The sequence below is a fragment of the Amphiura filiformis genome, chromosome 13 (assembly GCF_039555335.1).
Source record: "Amphiura filiformis chromosome 13, Afil_fr2py, whole genome shotgun sequence".
NCBI classification, from domain to species: domain Eukaryota; kingdom Metazoa; phylum Echinodermata; class Ophiuroidea; order Amphilepidida; family Amphiuridae; genus Amphiura; species Amphiura filiformis.
In genome coordinates, this window is record NC_092640.1 from 4,935,957 (window position 1) to 4,962,595 (window position 26,639).

Sequence of the window (26,639 nt, forward strand, 5' to 3'; positions counted from 1 at the left end):
ATTATGTCCTATGCATAGGCCTATACATCCTGGCTTCCTGTGACATCAATTACTAAATAGACTGAATCCCATTTAAATCATCCCATCTACAGGGCATGCTGCAGTGCTGTCTGACTCGCAGTAATCGCTTCTCAGAATTACAAGGATCATCAAAGAAAATAGGTGTGTACTGTACATGGAGTTATTCTCTACCCAATGTATACCAAAATATACAGTTGCTGCTTCCACTTCCTGCCTTTCTACCAACATAACCAACGCAACTATCATCCCATCTATACTGCGTGCCGTCTGACTCGCAACGCGGTACTCGCTTCTCTAGTGACCATTCAGATTCAGAATGTAAGATCGTCCTAAAGACACTGCAATTGCGTATTATATGGATTTATCCTTATACCAAAACACTGTTGCTTCCTGGCTACCATCATCCCACTGAATCACTGTGCTGGAATGCTAGGGTGTATACAGTATACCAGCTTGAATAATGCATACACACAAACACACTAGCCAGGCATGGGATTTTTCAAGGTGATAATGAGGGTCATTCTCTAGCATATCCTGCCTCAGGGTGTACCAAGTGTTGACACATTGGATGTTATTGTCCCAGATTTAGATTTCTCCATATGTGGCACAGAGCTCAGACATTGAACTTGGTAGTCACCTGCAGGGACACAATTAATCACTTTCACCACTTTGTGTGCCAGAAAAACTTCTATTTTCATGTTCAAAATTTTTGCTCATAATTGTCAATTTTGCACCTTTAAATGTGCGCTTTTTTGATGTAGAAATTGAGGATGGGTTTATAGGCCTACTCAAGTTCCAAACAAATCAGAAATTGTTAAACTAGTATATTATTATAGGCATATCATTATTTCTTGAGTAGTTCTACATCCATAAAATTGGCCAAAAATATCTGCTGCTGCAAAATTTCTAGCATTACACATCAACTAGTAGTAGCTGGTTCAATTAGTTGCATGATTGCAATGGTAAGTGAGCAATTATTAAGACTTACTGCCAAAATGGATTTGAACAAAATAGTCTCAATAGCTGGCACAAATGCACAAAACTAATAATGAACAAAAGCCAAAACTCAATCAAGTCTCAAAATAACAAAAACCACTTTCTTTTTCAAAAACAACAATTTAAGGTACGGTACTTAGTCAATTTGAAAAGAGCAGCCGAAATAACCTTGTGCGTTGTACCTATTGTTATACATCACAATATATAAATAAATCTTGGTAATTCAATCAGGGATGAAAGTCCGCTTTTGACCAAAAAAAACCCTGAAAAACAGTGTGAAAATGACCAGAATTGCCCTAAAACGGGCTGGAAATAACATAAATTGTGTAAATCTGGACTACAAAAAAGCCTGAATTCAGGCAAAAGCTTGAAAACTTGCATCCCAGTTCAAAGTAGGCCTACAGTTCACAGAAATACCTGCTATCATTTTGCATGTGAACGACTGTAGTGCAGCTCTTTAGTACATGAAAGGATTTCAATCATCCTCTAACAGCTCCCCATAACACCCTGGTGGGGTGTGGCAAGCGAGGTGAATTAGCTTGCCCACAAGTACAACACATTTGCGCTGTACAGAGATTTGAACCAACGACCACAAGCTACCTTATAATTACGAGTCAAAGCCTTCACCCATTATGCTACTGTACCCGTATCGTAAATTATGCAAAACTATCTAAGCCCTAAAAGTACCGGTAGGTCTTTACATTTTGAAGGAAAAAACACACACATGTCGATTTACTTTGCTTTACTTTGCTTTGCTTTGCTTTGCTTTGCTTTACTTTGTGTTGTGCTGCATTGTATAGCATCTATTTCACTCATGAATTTGGATACAGGACAATGTTTCTGTATAGGCCCTGTAGACCAGGGCATATAAGCCAGGATTTCAAAGTAGGGTGTCCAACCCAGTCTGGGATTCTGGAAGAGCGCCACCAATGGCCGAAATCTGGCTATTTGCCAAACCAGGAAGTAAACAAGCTTAAACAAAATGGCGCCCATCGAAGGTTGTACTTGCGAAAATGCATCATAAAGTGCCTTCTCCTAACAGTGGTTTGTAACATTCAAAATGATCGTATATCGCATTTAAGGCTTTTTTTGGACAGCCTCGTGGACAGCTTTAGCATTTTGTAGGCCGTCCATTCTCATGACAAGCCATCCAAATGACGGCCGGATGGTTCTCTAGCTAAAGCGTTGACACAGACCATACAGATGGTGTATAGACATCAAGGTTTACTGTACAGCCAATTATCTCTTCCTCATTACCTCTGTATCACAGCTGGTAAATATTGTTCAGCAAAATAGACAAATATTTTAAAGAAAACATCATGTATTGTAACTAAAATAACAATTAAAAGTATTAAACTGTATAAACTGGTAACACTGTCTCATCCATGGAGCTCAATAACCTCAAAATATTCATAATAAAAGTTGTGGGAATTGCATCTGGAGTATGTGTACCCAAATTTTCAAAGGTCATTATATAAATGTACAAACATGCTGGGATTAAAGAACTGTGTCCTGATAGATGAGCATGTTGTGGGTCCTAGTGTAAAATAGAACAAGAAAATAGTTGCCACTTTAAAACACATCAAGCATAAAATCAAAATAATAATTACCTAAACACAGCTGGTTAAATCATGCTTTAATAGTCCATCTGCACATGATCTGCACCAGAGTGTGTGAGAGGCTATGAGCAATGACCTTGTAATTATATTCAACTTGCCCATGACCTTTCCCACAGTCACACCTCTGGCTGACTCAGACTAGACATCAATGCTATTTATTTCCTTGGTGTTTCCCCAGTGAATTTTGTGTGTCATGGAACATCAGACATTTTTGAAAAAAAGATTTTTCAGGGTCTGTGTTTGTACTTTCCCTATATTTGTCTATCAAATGCGTTAGGCCTATAATGGTTCCTAGATGCAATAACTTGTATGCCAGAATATTTACCAGCCCAAGTTCTACAAGCCTACATTCAAAGAGCCCTCAGATCTGAATGCAGTAGGCCTATATAGGCATAGAGAGTGGCATATCAAGTGCAATTTCCAGGGGGCAAAATTGCTAAGAGATACCTAGGCCTACTCCAACTGTCAGTATGCAACTGCCATGGGACGAAACATAGGCCTACAGCAAAAACACTTATCAGGGCAGAGGTTCTCAATAGGCTGCCGGCCCGGGCCAGATCGGACCCACAATCCAATGGTGGTTATATTGCTCTGAAATGTACAGAATAAAACAAGTGTATTTGGGCCTCAATTCGAACACAAATCTTTGAAATAAATTTGGCCCTGCACTGTGTGGCACCCCAGCAAATTAAAAACCCCTGTGTTCAAATGGCCTTCTATACAAGTAGGCCTATATACACATGTATATTTTCTTGAAGCATTTCAATCTGGAAAAATCAGCCAAATTATGTATACATGTGCTATGTTTAACCATTATGGTTTAACCCCTGGTTTAACCTCTACTTCCCATGATTTAACAACTTAATACCACCAAAAAATTCCTAAAATGCATACTTCCAAGGCTTACAAAACATACAGAAAAGTTATTAGCTCTATTTTCAAAATATAGGCTATGTCTGGCTTGTTTTTAATACTCCAAGAGACCACCCTGTTGGTATACAATAACCGACAAAAGTACTATAGTAAAATATTATCAATCAGGAGCTGACCAATATTTTCAGTAAATTTGACCATGCAAAAAGCTACATAATTATGTACATGTAGGCCACATATATTAATTTTTAAAGCAAAATGTCAACAAAAATATTATTGTCAATCAGAAAATAGGTCTCTAGTCAATTGTCTAATGAACTTGACCCTATTATGACCCTATCAATTACCTGGCTAGTTTGTTCATCCAGCTTGCCCCCTTCCCTGAGGTCATATCCTATTGAATCTCACTCATGTGGTAATGATAACAAGTCCTTGACAAAATATATCCTGAAGGCATTTGGAATTTGTACAAAATATATAATAGAGGTCACAAGTTGACAAAAGTTTGGCAAAATAGTTTTTCACAGAGAAACCAAACTTTGTATAATATAGGGACTGATTGCCCATTTTTCAAATTCTGGATCCATGAGGGGACAAAAAAAACAACAACCTTGCTCTAAGAGGGGGGTAGGCACTTACCATATTGCCAAGTAGAGCCGGTCAGTTTGGACTTTTTATCTGGAATGGGCTTAATTACTCTAAAATCCTAGAAAGCTTGAAAAATCTGATATTATTTTGCAAATAACATAAAATGTTCTGAATTTTTTCAAATCAATCCACTTAGGCTAAAAAAAGGTAATATTCCCAAAGCCCATTTTGTTTTCGCTGCCTAAAAGAAAAGTCTGCAAAATGTTTTTGAGATATAAGTCCTAGCCCTACATGCATAGTACGATGTGTCTGCAGTTTTGCTCAATTGTGCTTGATCAGGTGGTTTTCACATGAACTCTATGAGCAAATCATGATACATGTATAGACCCCCTAAAATCAAAACCCTTCATTTTATGGTTGGCCTTCATTGTATTAGTATACAGATATAGGTTATTCACCCCATGATTATAAAACAATGGTATCTATTCATAGATAGATAACAATGCATTTGAATATTGAGTCATAAACCCCGGCATAAACCAAATGTAGGGACCTTATTGTTTGCTACAAGCCATTCATACATTGTGTAAGTCCTACACAGGTCTGTAGCCAAGGATTATTTTGGGGAGGGGTGGATTTTTGACAAAGTCAGCCTATTTTGGTGCACTCAGTAGTACTATCAGCCCATCGTATCCTAGATCCATTCCTGAAGAGCGACAGAAACGTTTGTTGTTTTTGTGACTTAGATGTTCGCCAACCATCTACTGAGATAACTGAGTGACGTTTACCAATTCTTCCTGGAACCTCACTAGCTTATAGCCAAAATAATAAATTCTCGATCATGAGAGCCAACTTGGGAATGCACAGTTATTTGCGCCGAGCGTACTACGCAAAGACCGGCGCTTACGGCGCAAACACAGCTTTTGAGAATTGACCAATCACACGGTCGTTGCTAGGCAAGGTCAAGGTTCGGTCATGCAGGTTGCGCGATTGTGTTATTCTATGAAAAATACGCTGATGCAGAAGGTACATCCTCTCATGATCGAGAATTAGTTATTTTGGCTATAGTGTCCCCAATAATTATTGACCCTGATGCTTAATGAGGTGTTTGGCTATCGGAAAGGAAAGAAGATGAACAAAAAAGTAGGGAGTACAAACCCCTTTGCATGCCATTAGCACTCCATCGGCGACCAGTAGCCACAGGTGTTTCTCTGGCCGAGCTAACGAAACAGTACGAATATGAGTAAGGGTAATTGAGTCACCGCATCACATGAGATGCATGTATGTGCAATGGTTTTGCTTTACAAGATTTTGTAAGATGTTACCAGGCCTGGAAATTCAAGGACACAAATGCCATGACCTCTGACCGAGTGCCCTTAGACTTGGCCTCCGGTGCACCTCAATTTTGTGGCATTTCTTCACTGACCTTGAAAATGAGTGCCCTTGAAAAATGAATTTCAAGGCCAGGGGTCCATTTCACAAAACTTTACGAAGCTTCATAAATCTCGAAATTGTCCGTAACAATTACATGAGTTACGAAGGGTTACAAGTTTGGACCCCTGGTCCCAGAGAAAATATTTTACACTTTCCTTAATGCATTTCTTCCATTTCAATTTTCTGTACTTATTTTGCTATCTTGTGCAACATGGGTCGACTCGATAGTGACAAAAAGTACTTCAATGAACAGAGCACATCCAGATCTTGCAAAATATATTCCTTTCTTGATTATCGACCCATGTGTATTCTCAACATGAAAACAAAGGGAACAGGTCTGTGTAATGAGAGTATCATTTTGATGTAACGAGGTGATGCATCATGTTGCAAATGATTCTGGGAAGGGTAAGATATCTTCTCTGGCCTGGTCCTGTTCTGGTGGTTTGCTGTATATGAACCATGATAAGTGCAACATCAAACTTTTTTGTTAGTTCGCCTGCGTTGTATTAATTATGGTTATTCACCTCACATTCATCAAACAATCACTTCTATTCACAGATATATCTTACATATTGAGTCATAATCCAGAATGTGCTGGATTTATGTTTGCCACAAGATATTCATGTATGGATAGAATGAATAACATTCAATGGTGATGATTTAACTAGCTACATAATAGGACAAAATAAGCAAAACTGTTTAAATACTGAAGTATTAGTCCAGGTTCCAGGCTCAAAAATACAGAATTGCCACATCTTTTTTTGCACCAAATTATTTTCATTGGCCCAAAATCGTGACATTATGACCTATGGGTAAACAGTGCCCTCAATCCAATCCAATCCATAAGACCGACATTGTGTGTCCCTTTGTAATAGCAACCAATGTGTTCTTATAAACAGTGCCCCCAATCCAATCCACAAGATCCAAGTTGTGTGTCCCTTTGTAATAGCAACCAGTGTTTTTTCGAACTAGATCATCCTAGAAATAAAATTCACATCGGAGGTTTTTCCTGCCCAACGACAATAATATCTGTATAGACCTCCACCTACCTAATGCTTGCTGTAAATATGGCTCCAACAGCTTGGCTCTCTTCTTTTCGAAACCCTTCTCTGTGATGTCACCTAAAATAACAAAATAGAAAATAGCACTACTGTTAAAAATGTATTGTAGACTATGCACAATCAGTGATAAAAGGTTACCTGGGAGAGGATTTGTACCCACCTCCCATCAATACTCTTGGCCTCTCTTCCCTTGTCAATATGTTTATATGAAACACCCTGTATGATACTGATGATCCATGACATTCATTTGAACCTGACGGTGACCTGTTTATAAGTTACATTTTCCATGTTAACTTTGAACCATTCTGTGCAAATACTATCAATATTTTTAATAAACCAAAGATATTCAATGCATTGAATCTTTGATTAAACTTGGTGACTTGTGTGTGAGTGATACAACTAAGTAAACCATAGACATGGTAAACTAAACAAATTCCAATTGTTTATCCACCCTGTAAAGAGTGCATACTACATAGCACTAAATTATTTAACTTTGTATGAATGTTGTGAGTGCTACAAGCTACTCTACACCAACCCTGCCAGAGTAGTATTTCTGGGGGTGAACAAAACCTGCCTGGTTATCAAATTAATCAGTAACAAGGTTTTCTTTGAATTTGCCAAGTGCTAATTGATGTTTTAATGTTAAATGTTTTGGCGGAGCTTCCTCTTTAACATTATACTATGTGGACTACTAAATGTATGTCAAGGAACTTTTGAATCACCCTATACAACCAAGTCAACATTAAACTTGACATGACTTGTGCAGTGAGTGATACAACTAGGTTTAGTTTTCCTAAGTAATCTAAGCATGTTGCAGTCTAACACCATGCTTCCCATTAAAAGGGCAAAGGGTGCGTGCAACAGTCAGCTCTGTTGAGGTGATATGTTTACATTGTGTCAATGTGATGCTTGGTGCTCTTCATGTGATTCTGATAGTCTTGCTGAGTAAAAAAGGTTAAGTTTAAGTCTACAAACAGTATGTGATTTGACTTGCAATGATATTCTTACACTGATTGAGGGTTTAGTGCAACAAAGGCCTATATCTGCAATAGCTGCCAGGTAGCATTATATGTGTACAATACAGGATGCAGAAACTGTCCAATGTCTCTTGGGCAGCTTTTGCAGACAGGCCCTTCTTGCACCAAATCATCAATGCAAAGTAGAAACTTCAAACATGTGAATTAAAGGGCTGCGAGCTTGCGATGTCTGCGGACTTTAGCTACAAGTAGCATGGGTGTGGTTGACATAAATACATTCATAGATTTCAGTTGTGTTTACATTTTAGGAAAACTCAAGTCTATGCTATTGCTATAATACAATACTTTATATTCTATATTTTATGTTTCATTTCTCACTTCAAGTTCAAGTCTCTAGATATGTAGTTGTGATGACACCACAAAAACAATAACTTATTGTTGACTCAGCAGGGAGCATCCAAAAATGAAACAATATTTTAAAATCAGAAAAAAATAACTCTACTACACGTACATGCATGAATAACAACATGGCACTGGTGACTCTAAACACCCTCCTGCACAACATATCCAAAAAGGGCAGAAAAGGGCACAGGGGAAAAATGTTAATTTGCATATTTCCAAAATGGCTGCTAATGCAGGCCTCAAATTTCAAAATTGGGGGTATATGGATAAAATCAACTAATTGTATTCCTCTCATTATTAGGCTTTAGAAAAAGTATGGTTTGACCTATCTCTGATGCAAAGTTCTTGAGTTATAGGCAACATTTGTGAAAATATAACACTCACAAAAAATAGCAGCCCATTATGGTACATGTTTTAATATAGGCTTACAACATTGATTAATTAATTAATGTTGCATCCTTTGAACATGATCATGTTGACCTTTAATGAGCGGAGAACTTGCTTGCAGTGAGTTTTCATAAAGAAAACTACCCGTAATATTTTTAGTAATAATAACACTACACAAATGAACAAACATAACAATGATTTAACTTTCTAATTGGGCTATTCCAGTTGAAATTCATACACCCCTTCGATGGAAGACATGACCTTAATCTTCCACACACTGGGTGTGATTTTCAAATGGAATTACCTCAAAGGGTGATTCCATTTAAAAACTATGCCCATTGTGTGGAAGATTAAGGTCATGTCTTTGGGTGTATGGATTTCAACTGCAATAGCCCAATAAAAAAAAACTAAAAATATCATGACAGTTTTGAGATTTCTTATACCCGCATGCGAAGCATGAGCGGGTATATTGCCATTCTGTGGTTTCATCTCCTTCTCCTCCTCCTCCTTCTCCTATCAAACACATCATTCTGTCAAGGCTAGCGCTAAAACTACAAGGGCCCCAGGGCCCATATGTGGTACACTTATGGGCCCTACCACGTGAAGTGCCTTTTGCCCATCTTGGCCCCAGAGGTCAAAGGTCACGGGCCCCAGGGGCCCAAATGTGAAAATACAAAGCACGCCGTTTCTCATCAAATGAAGCAGCCTCAGGGCCCTGAGTTGGTCCAGTGATAGCCCTAGGGGTACTCTATATTTACAAATATCCAAGAGCCCCATATGTTATATATTATGGGCCCCAGGGGCCCAAATGTTAAAATATGGTGCAACAGATTGACAAGCCTAGCTCTACAAGTTCAAGATCACTGGGGCTCATATATGGCATATGTATGGGCCCTAAGTTGTAGATGTGCCTTTTGCCCATTTTGGCCCCAGATTTACAAGGCTAGGGGCCACAGGGGCCCAAATGTTAAAACAAAGGGCCGGCCGTTTCTCAGCAAATAAAGTAGCTACAGGGTTCAGATTTGGTACACAGATAGGTCTTAATTATTATATTGTCATATGTATATGGTCATTTTCACGGTAAAGGGTGTAACTTTGGATTTTTAACATTTTAATCCGTAGTGTTCTAATAAAGCCACAGAATTCCATGATTTTTGGCCACATAAGTCATCTAGTTAGCAGCTACCTTGGGTAGCATAATCAGCTTTGGGAGTTACTGCGTTCAGTTTTAGCAGGCTTAAATGTACTTAATATTGCCATTTTGAAAAACTATAAAAAACAGTAACATTTTTGTAAAACCCTGTGTTTTCTTCAGTTAGTTCATGGATAATTTTTCTTATCCTGAAAGTACAGTCATATGTTCAGTAAACACTGCCACATTAGATTTAATTGTGAACAGCCCTGTATTTTTGAGAACCGGACTTCGATATTTGTCGTTTCGAGGCTTCATTTTCCGTTAACAATTGTTAACAAACTTTGTGGGTGTAGCTTTGGTTCATAATTCTTGGTTATTTCTTCACTTCTTCTTGATTCATAACAGTTGTTATCTTAACTTGAAATGGGTAACAAAATTAGTCGATTTGCAAGCTTTTAAAATTTTTATAAAATCTTGACTTCAAAGAGCCGTTTTTACGTTAACTTTTTTGAAGCCTCCGAAACAAACTGTTCAGCAAGCTTGTGCAAATATAAATAAAAGAGCTCATCAAATCTATTATCAAAATGTAGCAAAGTAGATCCTCAAGTCACATGTTTTTAAATCGTGGAGATATATATCACCGTTTGAAAATGGGACCCAATACAAACTTTCCGTTAACAATTGAAGCCTCCGAAACAAATGAAGCCTCCGAAACAACAATAACATTAATTATCATCTATGCATATCTAAATTGGTGTGTTTCATACTGATATCTGCATTGTAATTATTACTTGATATGTGCAGAATGTCATAAATTTAAAAAAATTTTGACATTATGGTTAATGTTTGAAAAATATACTGATATCCAAAAAAGCCTGTTTCGGAGGCTTCACATGCAAAAAACACCATACTAAACAAATGGGTGAAAAAATTAACATGTGATAAACCTACAATATCTGCCGCATAGAATCATTGATTCAATATACACAAGAAAATAACAGCTTAGATGATCCCAACACTGTTGTTTTCAAAAAAACTACTTCTGCAATGTTTAACAATTGTTAACATGAAGCCTCCGAAACAAAAAAAATGACTTGCTGTGATAATTTAATTTTTGTCACAACTGAAATTCAATACTTAGAAGCAAAGCACGAAAATTGGTAATTGTGATATTTTTTACCTATTTTTTTATGTCAACTTGTAGTGGTTAGCCAAATATTTTACTTTTATGATCACCTGTGTTGTTAACTGAAGCCTCCGAAACACAAATCGCTTGAATTGCCAATTCCAAAAAATAACTCCAATTTCTGTGAAACTTGGCTGGGAGGTTCCTTTCATCAAGTAGTATTTGTACATGAAGTTAGACATTCAAATTATTTTAGGAACCCAATTAAAACTTAAAAAATATGTTTAAGGTTTGGAAATTTCCATTGTAAATGACACTTGATGTTAAAATTTTTCAAAACTGCAATTACAAACATAGCAAAACATGGTATAAAATTTAACTTATATCTGTTGACTTACTTTGGAATGGGATTTCACATGTATTCCAGCTTTCATGTCATAATTTTCTGAGGTTATGTAAAATACATTTTTCTTAGATTTTAACCAAAATGTTATGGAAATGTCAATTTTTTTTATTAGAAATCAAAAGGTTTAAGCCTTGAAACATTATTTTACTGGAATTTAAGTTGCTTCTATGCATGATTTCAGTAAACAGAAACATATTTAAGTGGTTTGAAATTTTGACCCAAAAACTCAAAAGTTACACCCTTTACTGTGAAAATGACCATATATAACCTCCATATGTCACATAATATGGGCCCCAGGGCCCCAAACGCTAAAACATAGGGCCGGCCGTTACTCAGTGAATAAAGCAGCTACGATGCCCAGCTTGAGTTTACTGATATCACTTGAAAAGTATACTTCAACATATGTACATGAGCCCCATAAGTCAAATATTATGGGCCTCAGGGCCCCAAATGTTAAAACAAAGGGCCGGCCGTTTCTCATCAAATAAAGCAGCTTCAGGGCTCAGAGTTTGTACACAGATTGCACCTGAGAATTATATTGTTATATGTACATATGAGCCCCATGTGTCACATAATATGGGCCCCAGGGCCCCAAACGCTAAAATATAGGGCCGGCCATTACTCAGTAAATAAACCAGCTACAGTGCCCAGCTTGAGTCTACTGAGAGCACCTGAGAATTATACTTCAATATATGTTCATGAGCCTCATAAATCAAATACTATGGGCCCCACCAGGGCCCCAAATTAAAACAAAGGGCCGGTTGTTTCTCATCAAATAAAGCAGGGCTCAGAGTTTGTAGACAGATTGCACCTGAGAATTATATTGTTACTAACACCCACCCCATACACGTAGGACTAAACAGATCCACAGAGAATAGTGTAATTATAATATAGATGACATCAACGTTAAGGCTGTTCCAGTTAAATTACATACCCATTGGCTGTTCCATTTAATTTACATACTCCCTCTGAAATGGCCACAAAATAGGCTGTTCCATTTAATTTACATACTCCCTCTGAAATGGTTGTTCCATTTAATTTACATACTCCCTCTGGAATAGCTTTCACATAAGAAGTATATTGTTACTAACACCCATCCACCCCATACACGTAGAACTAAAGAGACAGATCGTATTATATCATAATAGGAAATACCAGCGTGAAGCGTTAAGGCTGTTCCATTTAAATTGCATACCCATTGGCTGTTCCATTTAATTTACATACTCCCTCTGAAATGGCCCCAAAAAGGCTGTTCCGTTTAATTTACATACTCCCTCTGAAATGGCTGTTCCATTTAATTAACATACTCCCTCTGGAATAGTTTCCCCTAATCATATTGCATAGCCTCACTGTGAGTAAGAGATACTGACAACAGCAACCTATGGAGAGTAAGAGAGACAACTCCCTGAGAGGGGACTTTTGCAATTTCTTTATTTTAAGTGCTACGACAGTGCAACCTACTTTCAATTAAAGCTTGTGACTTGGACTTTCACTTTTTACACATTTTCTGCCCAATTGGGCGACTTTTTACAATTTCTTTATTTTAAGTCCTCAGCAAATAAGGACTGTAAGTTTGGGTACACCGATAACATGCGGGTATAGCCGTATTTGTGTACAAATATATAGCCTTCTAGTTTATTTTACAATGGTTCACTCACTCAGCTTACCGTCCATGACCAGATGGGACACTGTTAATTCATCGGACATAATTAATTAATTGATCATCAATAATTGATTTGTAATGTTTTGTCAATGTAAGTATACAAATTAAACATTGGTCATGAACACAATGAAAAATATCCTGCATATTTCAAGCATTATTACTTCATGGGCAAAAACAATTAATGTATACGTTTAAAATAGCAAACACTCCAGGGCTAATTATCAATCAAACCATCTTAAACCAATGAACTTGAAAATAAAGGTTAACTATTAGTTATTTCAACTAATTATATATCTTGATAATTGCACCTCTACTTGAACCATAATTTTCCAATTGAACACCACAATTAATCTTTCTAATCACTTAAATACAATAGGTAATAAAATTACTGATTGCCAATTGTACCTTTCATCCCCATTTAAGTAGGACATTTGACATCAAAACAACTACAGTTTGTAGTATGCAGTAAATTACGTAGTTTCTGTGCGCCGTAAGGACCGTCGATGAATCGATAATAATCAAAAAATCGGCTATCCAATAATATCAATATCGCCGATATCACTTTTGGATGAAAATCGATATATCGGAGGAGCCGATAATGAAAAAAAAATCAAAAATTGGGCGTAAGCAGTGTGTTAACCGCCGCAATTATGTCAATACAGACATATTTTGAAATGTAAAACTTCTAGAATCAATGAGACCGAGTGATGTTGATGATTTTAAGCCCATACTTAAACATCTTTTCACAAATGATTTGACATACGACTTTTCCGCTTGCAGCGCAATTCGTAAGTATTCAAATATTTGAAGCTTAGTGACTTGAATTTTCAGGTCACTAAAATTGGGAGGAAAATCGATTTATCGATTATTATCGATAATGAGTGACCAATATATCGATTTTTACGGTCCTTAGTGCGCCGTAATGTCAAAAGGAATTAACATGCTGCTAGGCGCACACAAATGCATGAGTGTCGTGCATGCGATGCACGATACGCTTATGCAAAATGTGCGCACCTTCCTTCGTACTTAAAAGTGGACAGACTTTATCACAGACACTCCATGCCCTGCTTCTAATGGGATAAAACATTGAAATTCATCAAAGAGTTTTTGATTTAAAAAAATGACATAATTTTTTAACCTGCACCAACGACAAGTAACTGCTTTAAAACAGACCTCTGGCTACATCTTTGAACAAAACCAGTCATACTCATAGCACAAGGTCCACTTCCTCACTTTATCAAATTCCACACACGAAAGTGACAAGCACAAATTAGTGCTATGAAGTAGTACAAGTAAGGCCGGTATTGTATCTTTGTTTCGTTTTCTCATTGGGGTTTCATGATAGAGATGCAGTAGAGTCTACCTTACACTGTTGCTATGCTATTTTGATAATTATCAGAAGCCATTTACATCTGACCTGATACGTCTGAGTAGATGATGATAGTGATGCTATCACAGTGGAATCCAATGCATAAGATTCCAATATTGAATACATAAAATAGCATCACAAGCTTGCCTTGGTTACTGGTAGTCATTGGACGTGTTGCATGGAATTTTGACTTGCATGCATGATGTTATGATAAGAGTTTTCATATTGTATCTTAAACATATAAGGTCAAGATTTTATATTTCAATTTATTAGTGCAATCAAGTACCGTAGCAGTAGAGTTGTCTGATACTATTTTGAGATGCAAATAAATGCATCTTTTTCAAATTCTATTATATTTTTCTGTTTTCAGTACAATGCATGATATTCATCTACACAGGTTTTCAACATTGTATGATGTTGATGGGCTAAATTATTATTTATAACAAGAAGAATTAATTTTGCTGCATTTAAGTTAATTCGTCACACAATTAATGATCACTTTTTATTGAATCACTTCGGGGTTTACAGGAATTGGCATACAATTATTTTTACACAAGAAAGCAAATTTCACAGTATAAAACCTGGCATTTTATCATTTTACTCATCATCACGATCATCACTCAATATGATTCAAAATGTATTTTAACTAAAACGATTTAACAATGACAAAAAGGCTAGTACTATTAAATAAGCTGGTGCAATATTGCTATCTTCAGTAGATAGCATAATATAACCCTTGAGGTGGGCATCCTAAATTTCATCTCAAATGCCCCAGATCTTTTCCAGTGGAAATCATACATTTGTACCCGCTATAAAAGATATGACCACATAGGGGTGTAGATTTCAAATTGAATCACCCATTCAGGTAACCCCTGTAATACCAGGATAATGCCCTGGATCCATGCTCTTTTTTGATGTTGATATAAAAATCAGAAAACAGGCCTTCATTTTTGTAAATTGCAAAAGCTCTGTTAATCACTCTCCTGAGTTTACTGAGGTGCTCAACAAGGAGCTCAATCTTTTAATATCTGTATAACACAGGGATTCAAGTAGCGAGGAGCTCAGTAAATCATACTCCTGGAATGTTGTTAAGGATAGCTGTAGGAGCTCTGGTGCAATCAAGCTCCTCAAAAACGAATGTCTGAAAAAACATTAAAAAACCACCCATGAAAAAGGCTTAAGGGGGTATTACACCCATGTGGTAAAATTGTGACTATTTTTGCATTTTTCTCAAAAAATAATTACACACTGGTAACAAAAGTTGTGTATATTATTGGGGCAAGGAATCCAATTACTACACTGAAATTTCAGTGACACAAGACAAGCGGTTCAGTTTATATGATAGAAAACGAGGTACATCCTAGCGGTACCTTATTTCTGATCATAAATAACAAACCGCTTGTCTTGGGTCACTGAAATTCCAGTGTAGTAATTGGATTCCTTGCCCCTATAATGTACATAACTTTTGTTACCACTGTGTAGTATAAATCTAGTAGCAACATTACAACAGACTGATCCAATCCACTATTTAATAGCCCAATTGGGTGACTTATGAGGATTTCACTCTGATTTGTGATCAGTTCCTGTTTTATAGAAACTAAATGTTTAAGTAAAGAATTGGGTGACTTTTTGACATAGGCTACTCTGATTTTCGGCTGTTTCCTCACTTTCTTGTTTCACAGAACCAATGGTATAAAATGTGGGAGAGTTTTCAGCGATTCAGACTGACAAATTTGGCAACCCTATCACAAACCAGAGTGGTTTTACACTTCATTGGGCAGGTTGTCATTCTGAGAGATGTAAATTATTAGTCATTTGGATTCCTTGGTGAATATGGGCATGACATTATAGGAAGTAATAATGCATTTAATGGAGCATTTGTAATGCAAGATCCACTCAGAATTAAAATGGAATGGGGATGGGTAGATGAAATTATCAGACCACAATTCCTGCTTGATCATCTATGAGTGTGTTTATACTGGGCACCTAATACTATGCTTTTATTCCCTGCATTTTCAATCCTCTCTCGCCATCAAAAAATGATGATTTGTCAACATTTCCTGATTCCATTTTAGGAAAGGTGCAGAGGGTCAGCCTTCAAATGAAACTGGTTTCATTATAAGGTCTTTCTGATTTGCTCTCAAAGACTGCAAACAATGGTATAATTTCTGAATTCCTTGAACCTTTTCACAAAAACTTTCACTAAAATAATGATAACATTGACCTCTACACACTAAAAGCAATCACTTCAAATACTCAATTGACATCAATGACTTGCAACATCAAAATGACTGATTGAATCCTACATTTGCAGACACTAGGGGTAGGATATCATGTCGGCATCTTATGATATCCAACCCTGGATCACACCTATAGGGAAGATGCCTAGATGTTATCACCTGCTATACATGAGACAGGTGTAATGAATTCCATTAAATGTAAATTGTGTTTGAATAACCCATATCTATGACTTGTGATCTTCCATTATGTTGAAAGGTATACACAGATTCACAATAAGGTGAACTATGGGGACAATGGGGAGATGCATCCCTGTATTTTCAAAATACCCCTTTTAAAATGAGCAATAGTCAGAGACAGGTGCAACTTTATTCTGATATAGTCCCCATATAAACCATGATGCAGAAAAATTTGTTATTTGAGTCTTCCCCTTTTGAGTGGGGATGACTACTGTAATCCTCCACACACAAAACCTCACCACCACCCTACCACATACACACTTTGTCATATCATAATACTAAGACCATTTTTTTTCATTAGTCCATCTCCTGCAGATGAAGAGATTTTCATTTCATTTCTATTGAACATGTAGAATATGCAGACAGACATTTTGTTTTTTTATTGTTTAATTATGATTCCAGTTATAATGTCAAATTTTGGCACCATTTGATTTCTACCAATGTTCAATCCACCTATTTTCTTACAATCTTTTAAGATTGTAAGATGCATTTAAAATGCCTCCCTTTAAATTAATTTATTATGTAAGTAAGGTTACCCATGAGATGGTTTACATCTTCTAATAATCTAATTTTTAATAATCTACAACACATACTTTCCTTTCTTAACGATGACACTACAGCACAACTTTGGAATAACATTATCCAAATAGTTCATTTGCAAGCAAATATTTAATTCTAACCATGAACATCAATTCCCAAATTTTCCACAGGGGAGTGCTTTAAACAGAATATGCCAATCAGTGCCTGGATAACATAACAAGGAAACAATCTCCCTGGCCACAAGTGTTATTGAACTTTAACAGTTTCATTCTCTATAAGCTCAGATGAGACCACAAGATAATAAATGATAACAGTCTACAAAAGAATACACACAGATTTGTTTAAAGGGAAATGTGTCAGCTGTTATGTACATTTCAGATTTGCATCTATTTAGTGTATGCTTCAATGTAGGATATGCTATTACTTCAAGTTTAAACACAGGATGACACTGCTTAGAACATGATGTGAACAAGTTGAAACAGGGTGATACTGGTTAGAACAAGATGTTATTGTTTAGTTAAAACAGGTAACACTGGTCAGAACAAGATGTTAACAGAATAAAACAGGGTTACACAAGTTAGAGCAAGATGTTAACAGTTTACAACAGGGTAACACAAGTTAGAGCAAGATGTTAACAGGTAACACAAGTTAGAGTACGATGTTAACAGGCTAAAACAAGGTTACAAGAATATCTACAAGTTAAAACAGGGTTACACAAGTAAGAGCAAGATGTTAACCGGTTCAAACAGGGTTAACAAAATTTTAACAAGTTAAACCTTGGTAACGCATGTTAGATCAAGATGTGAATGAGTTCAAACAGGGTGGCACAAGTTACAGCAAGATGTTAACAAGTTACAGCAAGATGTTACAAGGATAAACAGGGTGACACAAGTTAGAGCAAGATGTTAACAGGTTAAAACAGGGTTACACAAGTTAGAGCAAGATGTTAACAAGTTAAAACAGGGTTACACAAGCTAGAGCAAGATATTTAAAGGTTAAAACAGGGTTGCACAAGTTAGAGCAAGATGTTAACAGTTTACAACAGGGTAACACAAGTTAGAGTAAGATGTAAACAGGCTAAAACAAGTTACACAAGTTAGAGCAAGATAATCTGCAAGTTAAAACAGGGTTTCATAAGTTAGAGCAAAGATGTTAACAGGTTAATACAAGGTTAACAAAAGTATGCACGTTCGATCAAGATGTGAATAAGTTAAAACAGGATGACACAAGTTACAGCAAGATGTTAACAGGTTCAAACAGGGTAGCACAAGTTACAGCAAGATGTTAACAGGTTCAAACAGGGTGACACAAGTTACAGCAAGATGTTAACAGGTTCAAACAGGGTGACACAAGTTACAGCAAGATGTTAATGATTTAAAACAGGGTGGCACAAGTTACAGCAATATGTTAACAAGTTCAAATAGGGTGACACAAGTTACAGCAAGATTCTAACAAGTTCAAACAGGGTAACACAAGTTACAGCAAGATGTTAACAGGTAACACAAGTTAGAGCAAGATGTTAAGAGGCTAAAACAAGGTTACACAAATTAGTGCAAGATGTTGACAAGTTTAAAGATGTTGACAAGTTCAAACAGGGTAACACAAGTTACAGCAAGATGTTAACAAGTTCAAACAGGGTAACACAAGTTACAGCAAGATGTTAACTAGTTCAAACAGGGTGACACAAGTTACAGCAAGATGTTAACTAGTTCAAACAGGTTTACACAGGTTATAGCAAGATGTTAACACGTTAAAACAGGATTACACAGGTTATAGCAAGAAGTTAACAAGTTAAAACAGGGTGACACAAGTTACAGCAAGATGTTATCAAGTTCAAACAGGGTTACACAAGTTACAGCAAGAAGTTAACAGGTTCAAACAGGGTGGCACAAGTTAGAATAAGATGTTAACAAGTTAAAACAGGGTAACACAAGTTAGAGCAAGATGTTAACAGGTAACACAAGTTAGAGTACGATGTTAACAGGCTAAAACAAGGTTACACAAGTTAGAGCAAGAGATCTGCCAGTTAAAACAGGGTTACACAAGTTAGAGCAAAGATGTTAACAGGTTCAAACAGGGTTACACAAGTTACAGTAAGATGTTAACAGGTTCAAACAGGGTGGCACAAGTTACAGCAAGATGTTAACCGGTTCAAACAGTGTGACACAAGTTACAGCAAGATGTGAACAAGTTAAAACAGGGTGACACAAGTTACAGCAAGATGTTAACAGGTTAAAACAGGGTGGCACAAGTTACAGCAGGATGTAACAAGTTGAAACAGGGTAGTACAGAGAAATTTAGAGCATCTTTTCTACCTTTCCTAGCTAATGTAAGAAAAAAACAAATAAAATTACTAAGAGTCAGATGATGGGGGACGGAACAACCTGCATAGAAAAGTCAGGGAAACTGTTGTATCAATTTCAATAGTAATTATTGAATTATTGCATCCATAGAACAAACAAACAAACAAAATTGTTTAAAAACTAGATGATGGGGATGGTACAAAAATGTTGTCTCAATTTCGATATTATCATTATTCTTGAATCATTGCGTCCATTAGAATACAATGCTGGTGAATATACATGCAAGCAGGGAAGATGAAAATCTTCTTTGATGCAAGCAACCTCATTATTCATAACCATTCAAGGTTGCGTCAATTTACTATCAATATGAATCAAACAGACAAAGGAACAGTACTTTCCCCATTACACCCACCTTAGTGATATTCTCTGATACAGAGTGAATAGTTTACCTGAGGGCAAGTTGGGATATGTCTTGCATAAATTTGATTTTGCAATGTATCATTTCCTACACTTTCATAAGGAAATAAAACATGAAATAATTAATATTTTTGCTGTGTACCAGTATTGCAAATTATTGTATTTGTTGATGTTTATCTAGTTAATGATATGTTTTATAAAGTAAAGCTGACATGAAATTATGGGAGTGGACTCAGTGGAGACGATTTCAATATTCTGTGAGTTTTGCTATTTATGCTAATTTCATAATCAGAGAATGGCAAATTACTAATTTCTACCAGTTCATTATTTTAAGCATCTATAAATAATTTCTGTTAAATTTTAATCATAATATTAGACAATTGTTTTATATTTATAAAGTAAATTTGCTGCGAAAATACAGTTTTACTCCTCAGTGTATTCATCTATAAATAGAAGTTGTGTTCACACCGCAATTACTCCTGGGTGTAACTTTAAGCCGGTTTTGCCTAGCATCAGGTGTAAGTGCATCCACATGGCATCTGATATGTTTAGCTAATACTGGTATTCTTGTAAAACCAAAAGTACATGTATATCCTCTGAATCAATGTGCGCCACCTTAATTCGAAGGACCATGGTTGCAGAAGTTACACCAATCATGATTATTTGATAACACAAGCACTAATCCACCTTAACACTATGACACCTACTACACTTGCATCATGCCTGGCTTTCTTTGGATCGTGTGAACACCTCTCTAGTGTCAATGCCTTGGGTTCTGTGTTCTGACTGAATGAAGTAGCAACAATGTGCCATTGATTTTTGTCGTAATCACACCGATAATTTTAGCTTGGTAGATTAGCTGGGCGTATACAGGGAATGGATATAAAGCCTAGTCAGTTACTCAGTTTTTCATATTATTATTGACATCACTTCACCAGCGAATATGCTTACTATTTGATCACAACATAGACCAGTGATTTTTATATTGCTGCAAAAACGACAGAGATGCCGGGCAGAGATGCAGCAAAATTGATTTCTAAATTACTGTTTATCATCATCTGGGGAGTCTAGTGGTCTAATTAGTTGTCTTGTCTATGATGGAAAGGGCTATTCCAGTTCAAATCCACACACCCCCTATGAAAGACATGACCTTAATATCCTATCCAGGGGGTGTAGATTCCAAATGGAGTCACCCGTTTAGGTAACCCCATTTGAAATTCACACTCCCTGTGTGGAAGATTTAGGTCATGTCTTTCATAGGGGGCGTATGGATTTCAAATGGAACAGCCAAATAACTCAACCATCTCATGTGGCTGGAGTGCGATTCGATTCTGGATGTATACATCTATGCACAAGTTAGGTTGATGGCTCAGCGGCACAAAGATGTATGTCCATTAGTTGCCTCATAATGATTGCATCTACATAGCTACGTGTTAGGTGACACAAAGATTAAGATGTATCATTTCAATGGCGGCACAAAGATGTTAATTGGACATACATCTTTGTGGTGCTGAGCCCTCCAATGGTAGCTAATGGACACACATTTTGTGCTGTTGACCATTTTGTTTACTGAAATTCACATAATGACATGCATACGTAAAGAATATATCAGCATTCCAAATAAACTTGTGTTTGAGAGAATATCCCTGTTGGGATGTGTGGCAGTTTGATGTGGTGTGTATTTGTCTGTATTGTAATACCGATGAGTGTTTCGCTGGATGTAAAAAATTAAAGGCTTACGTATTGCACAACAAGATACTCCATAGAAGTGTATGATTTTTAAAACAAATTTTCAAAATGAATTTCTATACCTTTTTGTTAAAAATACAGCTGTATGTAGATCTAACAGGGAATCTGAATGCCAATTTTCCAAGTCACCTAATATTAAAATCTCCTAGTAATATGATCCACAGGTCTGAAATATGGATCAAAGTTTTTGTGTGTTGTGGATTTTCTAAAATGAAATATTACACCTTAAACTTATATGTTTCGATCCAAGGGAATAATTGAAATTCAGAGGAATCTTGCTCAAGAAGATGAGTTGAAATGGTGCTTTTCTCTAAAACCTTGGTGTCCTGGTCAAACTTATAGGCCCTATCCTATTCCAAATTTACTTAATTCTGAGGTTTTTATGTTTGCTGGAGATAAGATTACCCTTACTTCAGTACAAACTACATGTACTCATACTACTACTGTTACCCTTTAAAGAGACAAATGAAAGTACAAATTGGCTTTAAAAAGTACCAATATTTTTAACATTTCAACTTCAAGTACACTTTTACGAAAGATACTCAATACAGGTATGTACTCCATATAATTTTACCCAGTAGGCCTAGTATTCAATAAAAATTCCTTTTAAAACGGAAAGAGGTGCCCAATGGAAAGCTGCTGAAATGGTGCCCCAAAAACAAATTTTCCAGATTCATTTTCTTTCACAATCAGTTGATGCTACATAGGCCTACATGTACATTCAGGGCCATAGCAAGTGGGTGGAGGAAGTGGACGATGTCCAGGGGCCCCGAGGGTTAAGAGGCCGAGCAAAAGCAAAAACGAAATAAGGGAAATAAAGGAGATGTTAAAAGGAATGAATAAATGTTTGCAAACAGAGCTGAAATTAACCCCCTTATTTATGTAATTCAGAAAGATAATGCGTACACATAGTAAACAATGTTAAAGTACGGAGGCTCTCCTCCCTTTTCCTATTCTCAATATGAGGGCATCTACACGTGTAGTGATTTCAGGAACTGAGCAAATTCTGGTCACGATAAAATAATTTTATTGTCTCCTGGTCATGTTATAATGTGTCACCACAACAAATGTGAATACATTCTTCCCCACACACTCATGATATTACACATGCCAATAATAATCATTTAGCCTATCCATAAAACTTCATAATTGGTCCCAAACTATCTTGAGGGAAATAAGCAAGCAACATTATTTCCTGTCAGTTGGGCCATCTAAGGTCAAATTTATTCTCTTCAATCAATATAATCATAGACAGTATGATGCTAACATTGCTAGCATGTTATGCAGTATAAACTGTGCTTTAAAAATGTACTTGAAGTTGAATGTGAAAACCCTTATTTAAAGGGGCTGTGCAATAATTTGGAAGGCAAGATTTTTTTTTTGCAATCCAAAAGGGAGGAACAAGCAATTGTTGGCAGGGCAGGTTGAAAGGAGGGTAAGCAATTTTTGGGACACATTCAATGGGAAACCTAACATAAACAGATAAAATGGCTTTAGTAAAACAGTAAAGAAACGTTCAAATGTACAAAATTTCCCAGTTGCGTCTCTCACTTTGTAGACCAAGTCATGCTCATATTTTGGGGGGCTTTGGGGGCGCTAGCCCCCGGGGTAAAACAGGGGGCGGCGGAAGAAGAAGGGGCGGCAAACGAAGGGGCGGCAGAAGAAGTAGGGGTGGCAAAAAGGACTAGTAAAGAAGAAAGGGCGGAAAAATTTGAAATACATAAAAATTGTACTATAGATCAAAATGTGTTGCTTTTAAGGCGCTAGCGCTTAAATCATTTTTTTTTTTTTGCTCTTCGCTTTTTCAAACCACCATAAAAAAATTGGGTCAACCTTTTTTTTTTGTTGAGGAAGGGGCGGCAAAATTGAATTTTCTTCAGCCCCCCGGGGAAGGAGCGGCCACGGTAAGCCACTGCAAGTTGCCATGCCCTATTGGCAACACTTGGGATGGTCTAATTTATTTGGATGACATTGATCTTGCCAATGCCCAAATGAATTATGAGAAACAGAATATGATTATGAAATGAACTTGATTTATTACATAATTACCTGAATATTAGTGATTCTTTGAACCCATTAGGAATGAAATTTCCCAGAATCCAGTAATGAGGAATCTGGATAGTATCAACCATATTATAGTCATTTTATTAATTTAATCTTCCTAAATGGGCTATTTCACGTTAAGTGTGCACTTTTCAAAATGGTGCTTCAGCATTTCTGGTTACCTGAATTTGGAACATTATATAATGTGGGTGATTTTATTAGATGGGTGTTATGGAGGAGAAGCTACAGGAGCATTTTCATTCAATTCTGACAACTTTTTATATCAGATTTTTGCATTTACATGCATTTTTAACACATTTCTGGAGTCCCACTTCATATTTTGAATATCTTGTGAATGATTTCTTAGGAATATAAATAAGCCTCCTTTGTAGCTATTGCTTTGGTAACAAAGTATGAAGCATACACAATGCAATGCAAGTTATTTGGCATAAATTGGTCCAGTATTGCGAAAATTATATGACCATTTTTGTAATTATGTAGATTCTGTGTTAAACAAAAAAAGCGATGTCCTCTCCAAAACAAGTACTATCAAAATTGAAACTAAATTGGTAGTTCCTGCCAAAACTTGCATCTGTAGAATCTTCAGGGTGTTCCGCAATCATAAAACAGGACAATTAGTTCTGAGGATATTTGTATAAAATATCACAACCTGTCAGTTTTGGTGTCTTGATTCCGCGTTAAAACTGTGTCCTCTCCAGAACAGGGGTAAATCGGCAATTGACACAAAACCAACTTGGGTAAATGTTTCACTTTATTTTAACAAAATTAACCTTCTCCTTCCCTCTAACAAGACAAGGCATTAGTTTTTAATCACAATACTCAAAGTAGCCAATATCTGATGATATCATGTTGTTAAACAGAATGTCCTCTCCAGAACAACCAAAAACTGTGGTCCGTAACAGCTCACAAAAAACATGTACTTTTATTTCAAGTGAATGTTTCATCTAGATATTGACAACACATCTAAAGTGAGCATTTGTAGTCAGAAACATCTATTTTCAAGATATGTTTTGATGGTGAAAGTGTGGATTTCATGCCTCACCAAATAGCTGTGACCTGTGTCTGGATTTACAGGAGCCTTCATTAAAAGTAAAATACAAGAGATGGTATGCTTTTTTAGCAGTATTTGTGTGTAATAACATCTGATGAAAACTTTTAGACTGATGAAGATAATTTTAGATAAGTATGCTGCTTGAATATCAGTGAAAAAAAGTGCAAAACAGATTGTTAAACAAAATGTCCTCTCCAGACACCCATACGTTGGAAAGCTCAGAAAACACAAGTTCTACTGAAAAATATGAGAATTTGACAATATTTAATTAAAACACATCAGAACTAATATTTATGATAAGAAAAATGATGCACAAGAGGATATACTGTTATAAATAAAGTAAGAGTTTCATGTTTTTTCATCAATCGTTTAACTTGCTTCTGGATTTACAGAAGCCCGCACTTTAATTTTTAAACAAAAAATGTCATACAGAATGATTAAAAAATGTGTATTATCATCTGATGAACAATGTAAACAAATGCAAATAATTTTGACCCATACATTATTTGAACTACATTAGCACTGAAGTGGTTAATGTTGTTTTGTTAAACAAAATGTCCTCTCCAGACACCATGCATTTTCCCATTGAAGCTTTAGTGATGAATTTAACAATGTTATTGATGATCCCATGCTCTGATATTTTGGAATTGAATTTGGTACATCATGAAGTTCTAAAAATCATAGAATTTTTATGAATTTAAGGACTTCTAATTTTGACCCTCTGTGGGACTCAAAGTGTACACTTAACGTGAAATAGCCCAAATATGAATGTACTGTCAGTGCCTGTATAGAAGAAATATTTTAAGTAACAAAAGTACTATAAACCTTTTCAATCCATGTGTACATTCAAATTTTGTCAATTGCTCCCCCCCCCCCCATATAAAGTAAACATTCCAGCCTAGGATTATGATTATTTTGACTTAATGAAGTATTTTTTAAGTGCCACTCAAAAAAAATATTTAAAAAAAAATATTTAAAAAATCAGGAACAAATCTAAAACTTCTCATTCGTTTTACAACATTAAAATTAACAACTTTCACTTTCATTAAATTCCTCATACTTAAATCATCATCATCATTTTCATCACACCATTTCTTTACTGATCTGATCGCTTTTGTTCCTCACACACAAACGCCAAACAGGAAAAAATCCACAACATTATTATAACAACTTTCACTTTCACCAATAATTCTTTGCACTTCACTCATAATCAACATAATTTTGTCTTTCTTGTGTCAACATACATGCAAAAGGCTAACAACTCGGAATGTTCATTCAGGGATTTTGCCCAGGAGGTTTTACACTCTTAGGTGAATCTTAGAGGATTGACCCACCCCAAACTCCCAAGATATAGGGTTTTGATAAACCTCCAAGCTATAATCAAATTCTTGGCCAAACTGGAACATGCGCCTTGCGTCCATGTAGTGTACTTAAGCGTGTATGCAGTGTAAGGTGCGTGTATACTTTCTTCTGTACCGCGCTATATTAGGTGTGTGTTTATCGCGGAGCCACTAAGCGTTCACAGTGTTCCAGTTTGGCCAAGAATTACTTAATTTGATTATAGTCTGTACTACAGACCCTAAACTCATATTATCAGTGTCCACATTAAGAAAATAAAAGGGGTTGTCCCACGGACAACCAGGTTCTAATTTCTGGTTGTCCACCAAAAAGTTTTTGGTTACAATCTGAAACAATGTTACATCATAGACAGTAGAGAGTGACCAATAAAGTGGAGTGAGTGTAGTCAATTTATGAACAATTACTCTTTAACTATTTAACATTTCATCAGTTGTGTCAGGTTTGAGCAAACTAATGCTGAAAAAAGTGACTTTTGGCTTTAGAGCTTTGGTTGTCCGCCGGACAACTAGAGCATTATTATCGTTTGTCCGGTGCATGTTTTGGTTGTCCCGGGTGAACGGACAACCAAAATTTCGAACACTGCATATTATCCAAAGGGAGAGAAACTACTAAATACCAAACA

At 36.3% G+C, this 26,639-nt stretch overlaps 1 protein-coding gene across 1 annotated transcript in view; it reads right to left on the bottom strand.

The window, feature by feature from the left end:
• LOC140167918 (disco-interacting protein 2 homolog C-like) overlaps positions 1-26,639 on the bottom strand; it is a 140,960-nt gene that overhangs the window by 103,044 nt on the left and 11,277 nt on the right. The window contains 1 exon segment of the mRNA XM_072191209.1: positions 6,581-6,652. Coding sequence (XP_072047310.1) covers positions 6,581-6,652 — 72 coding nt within the window.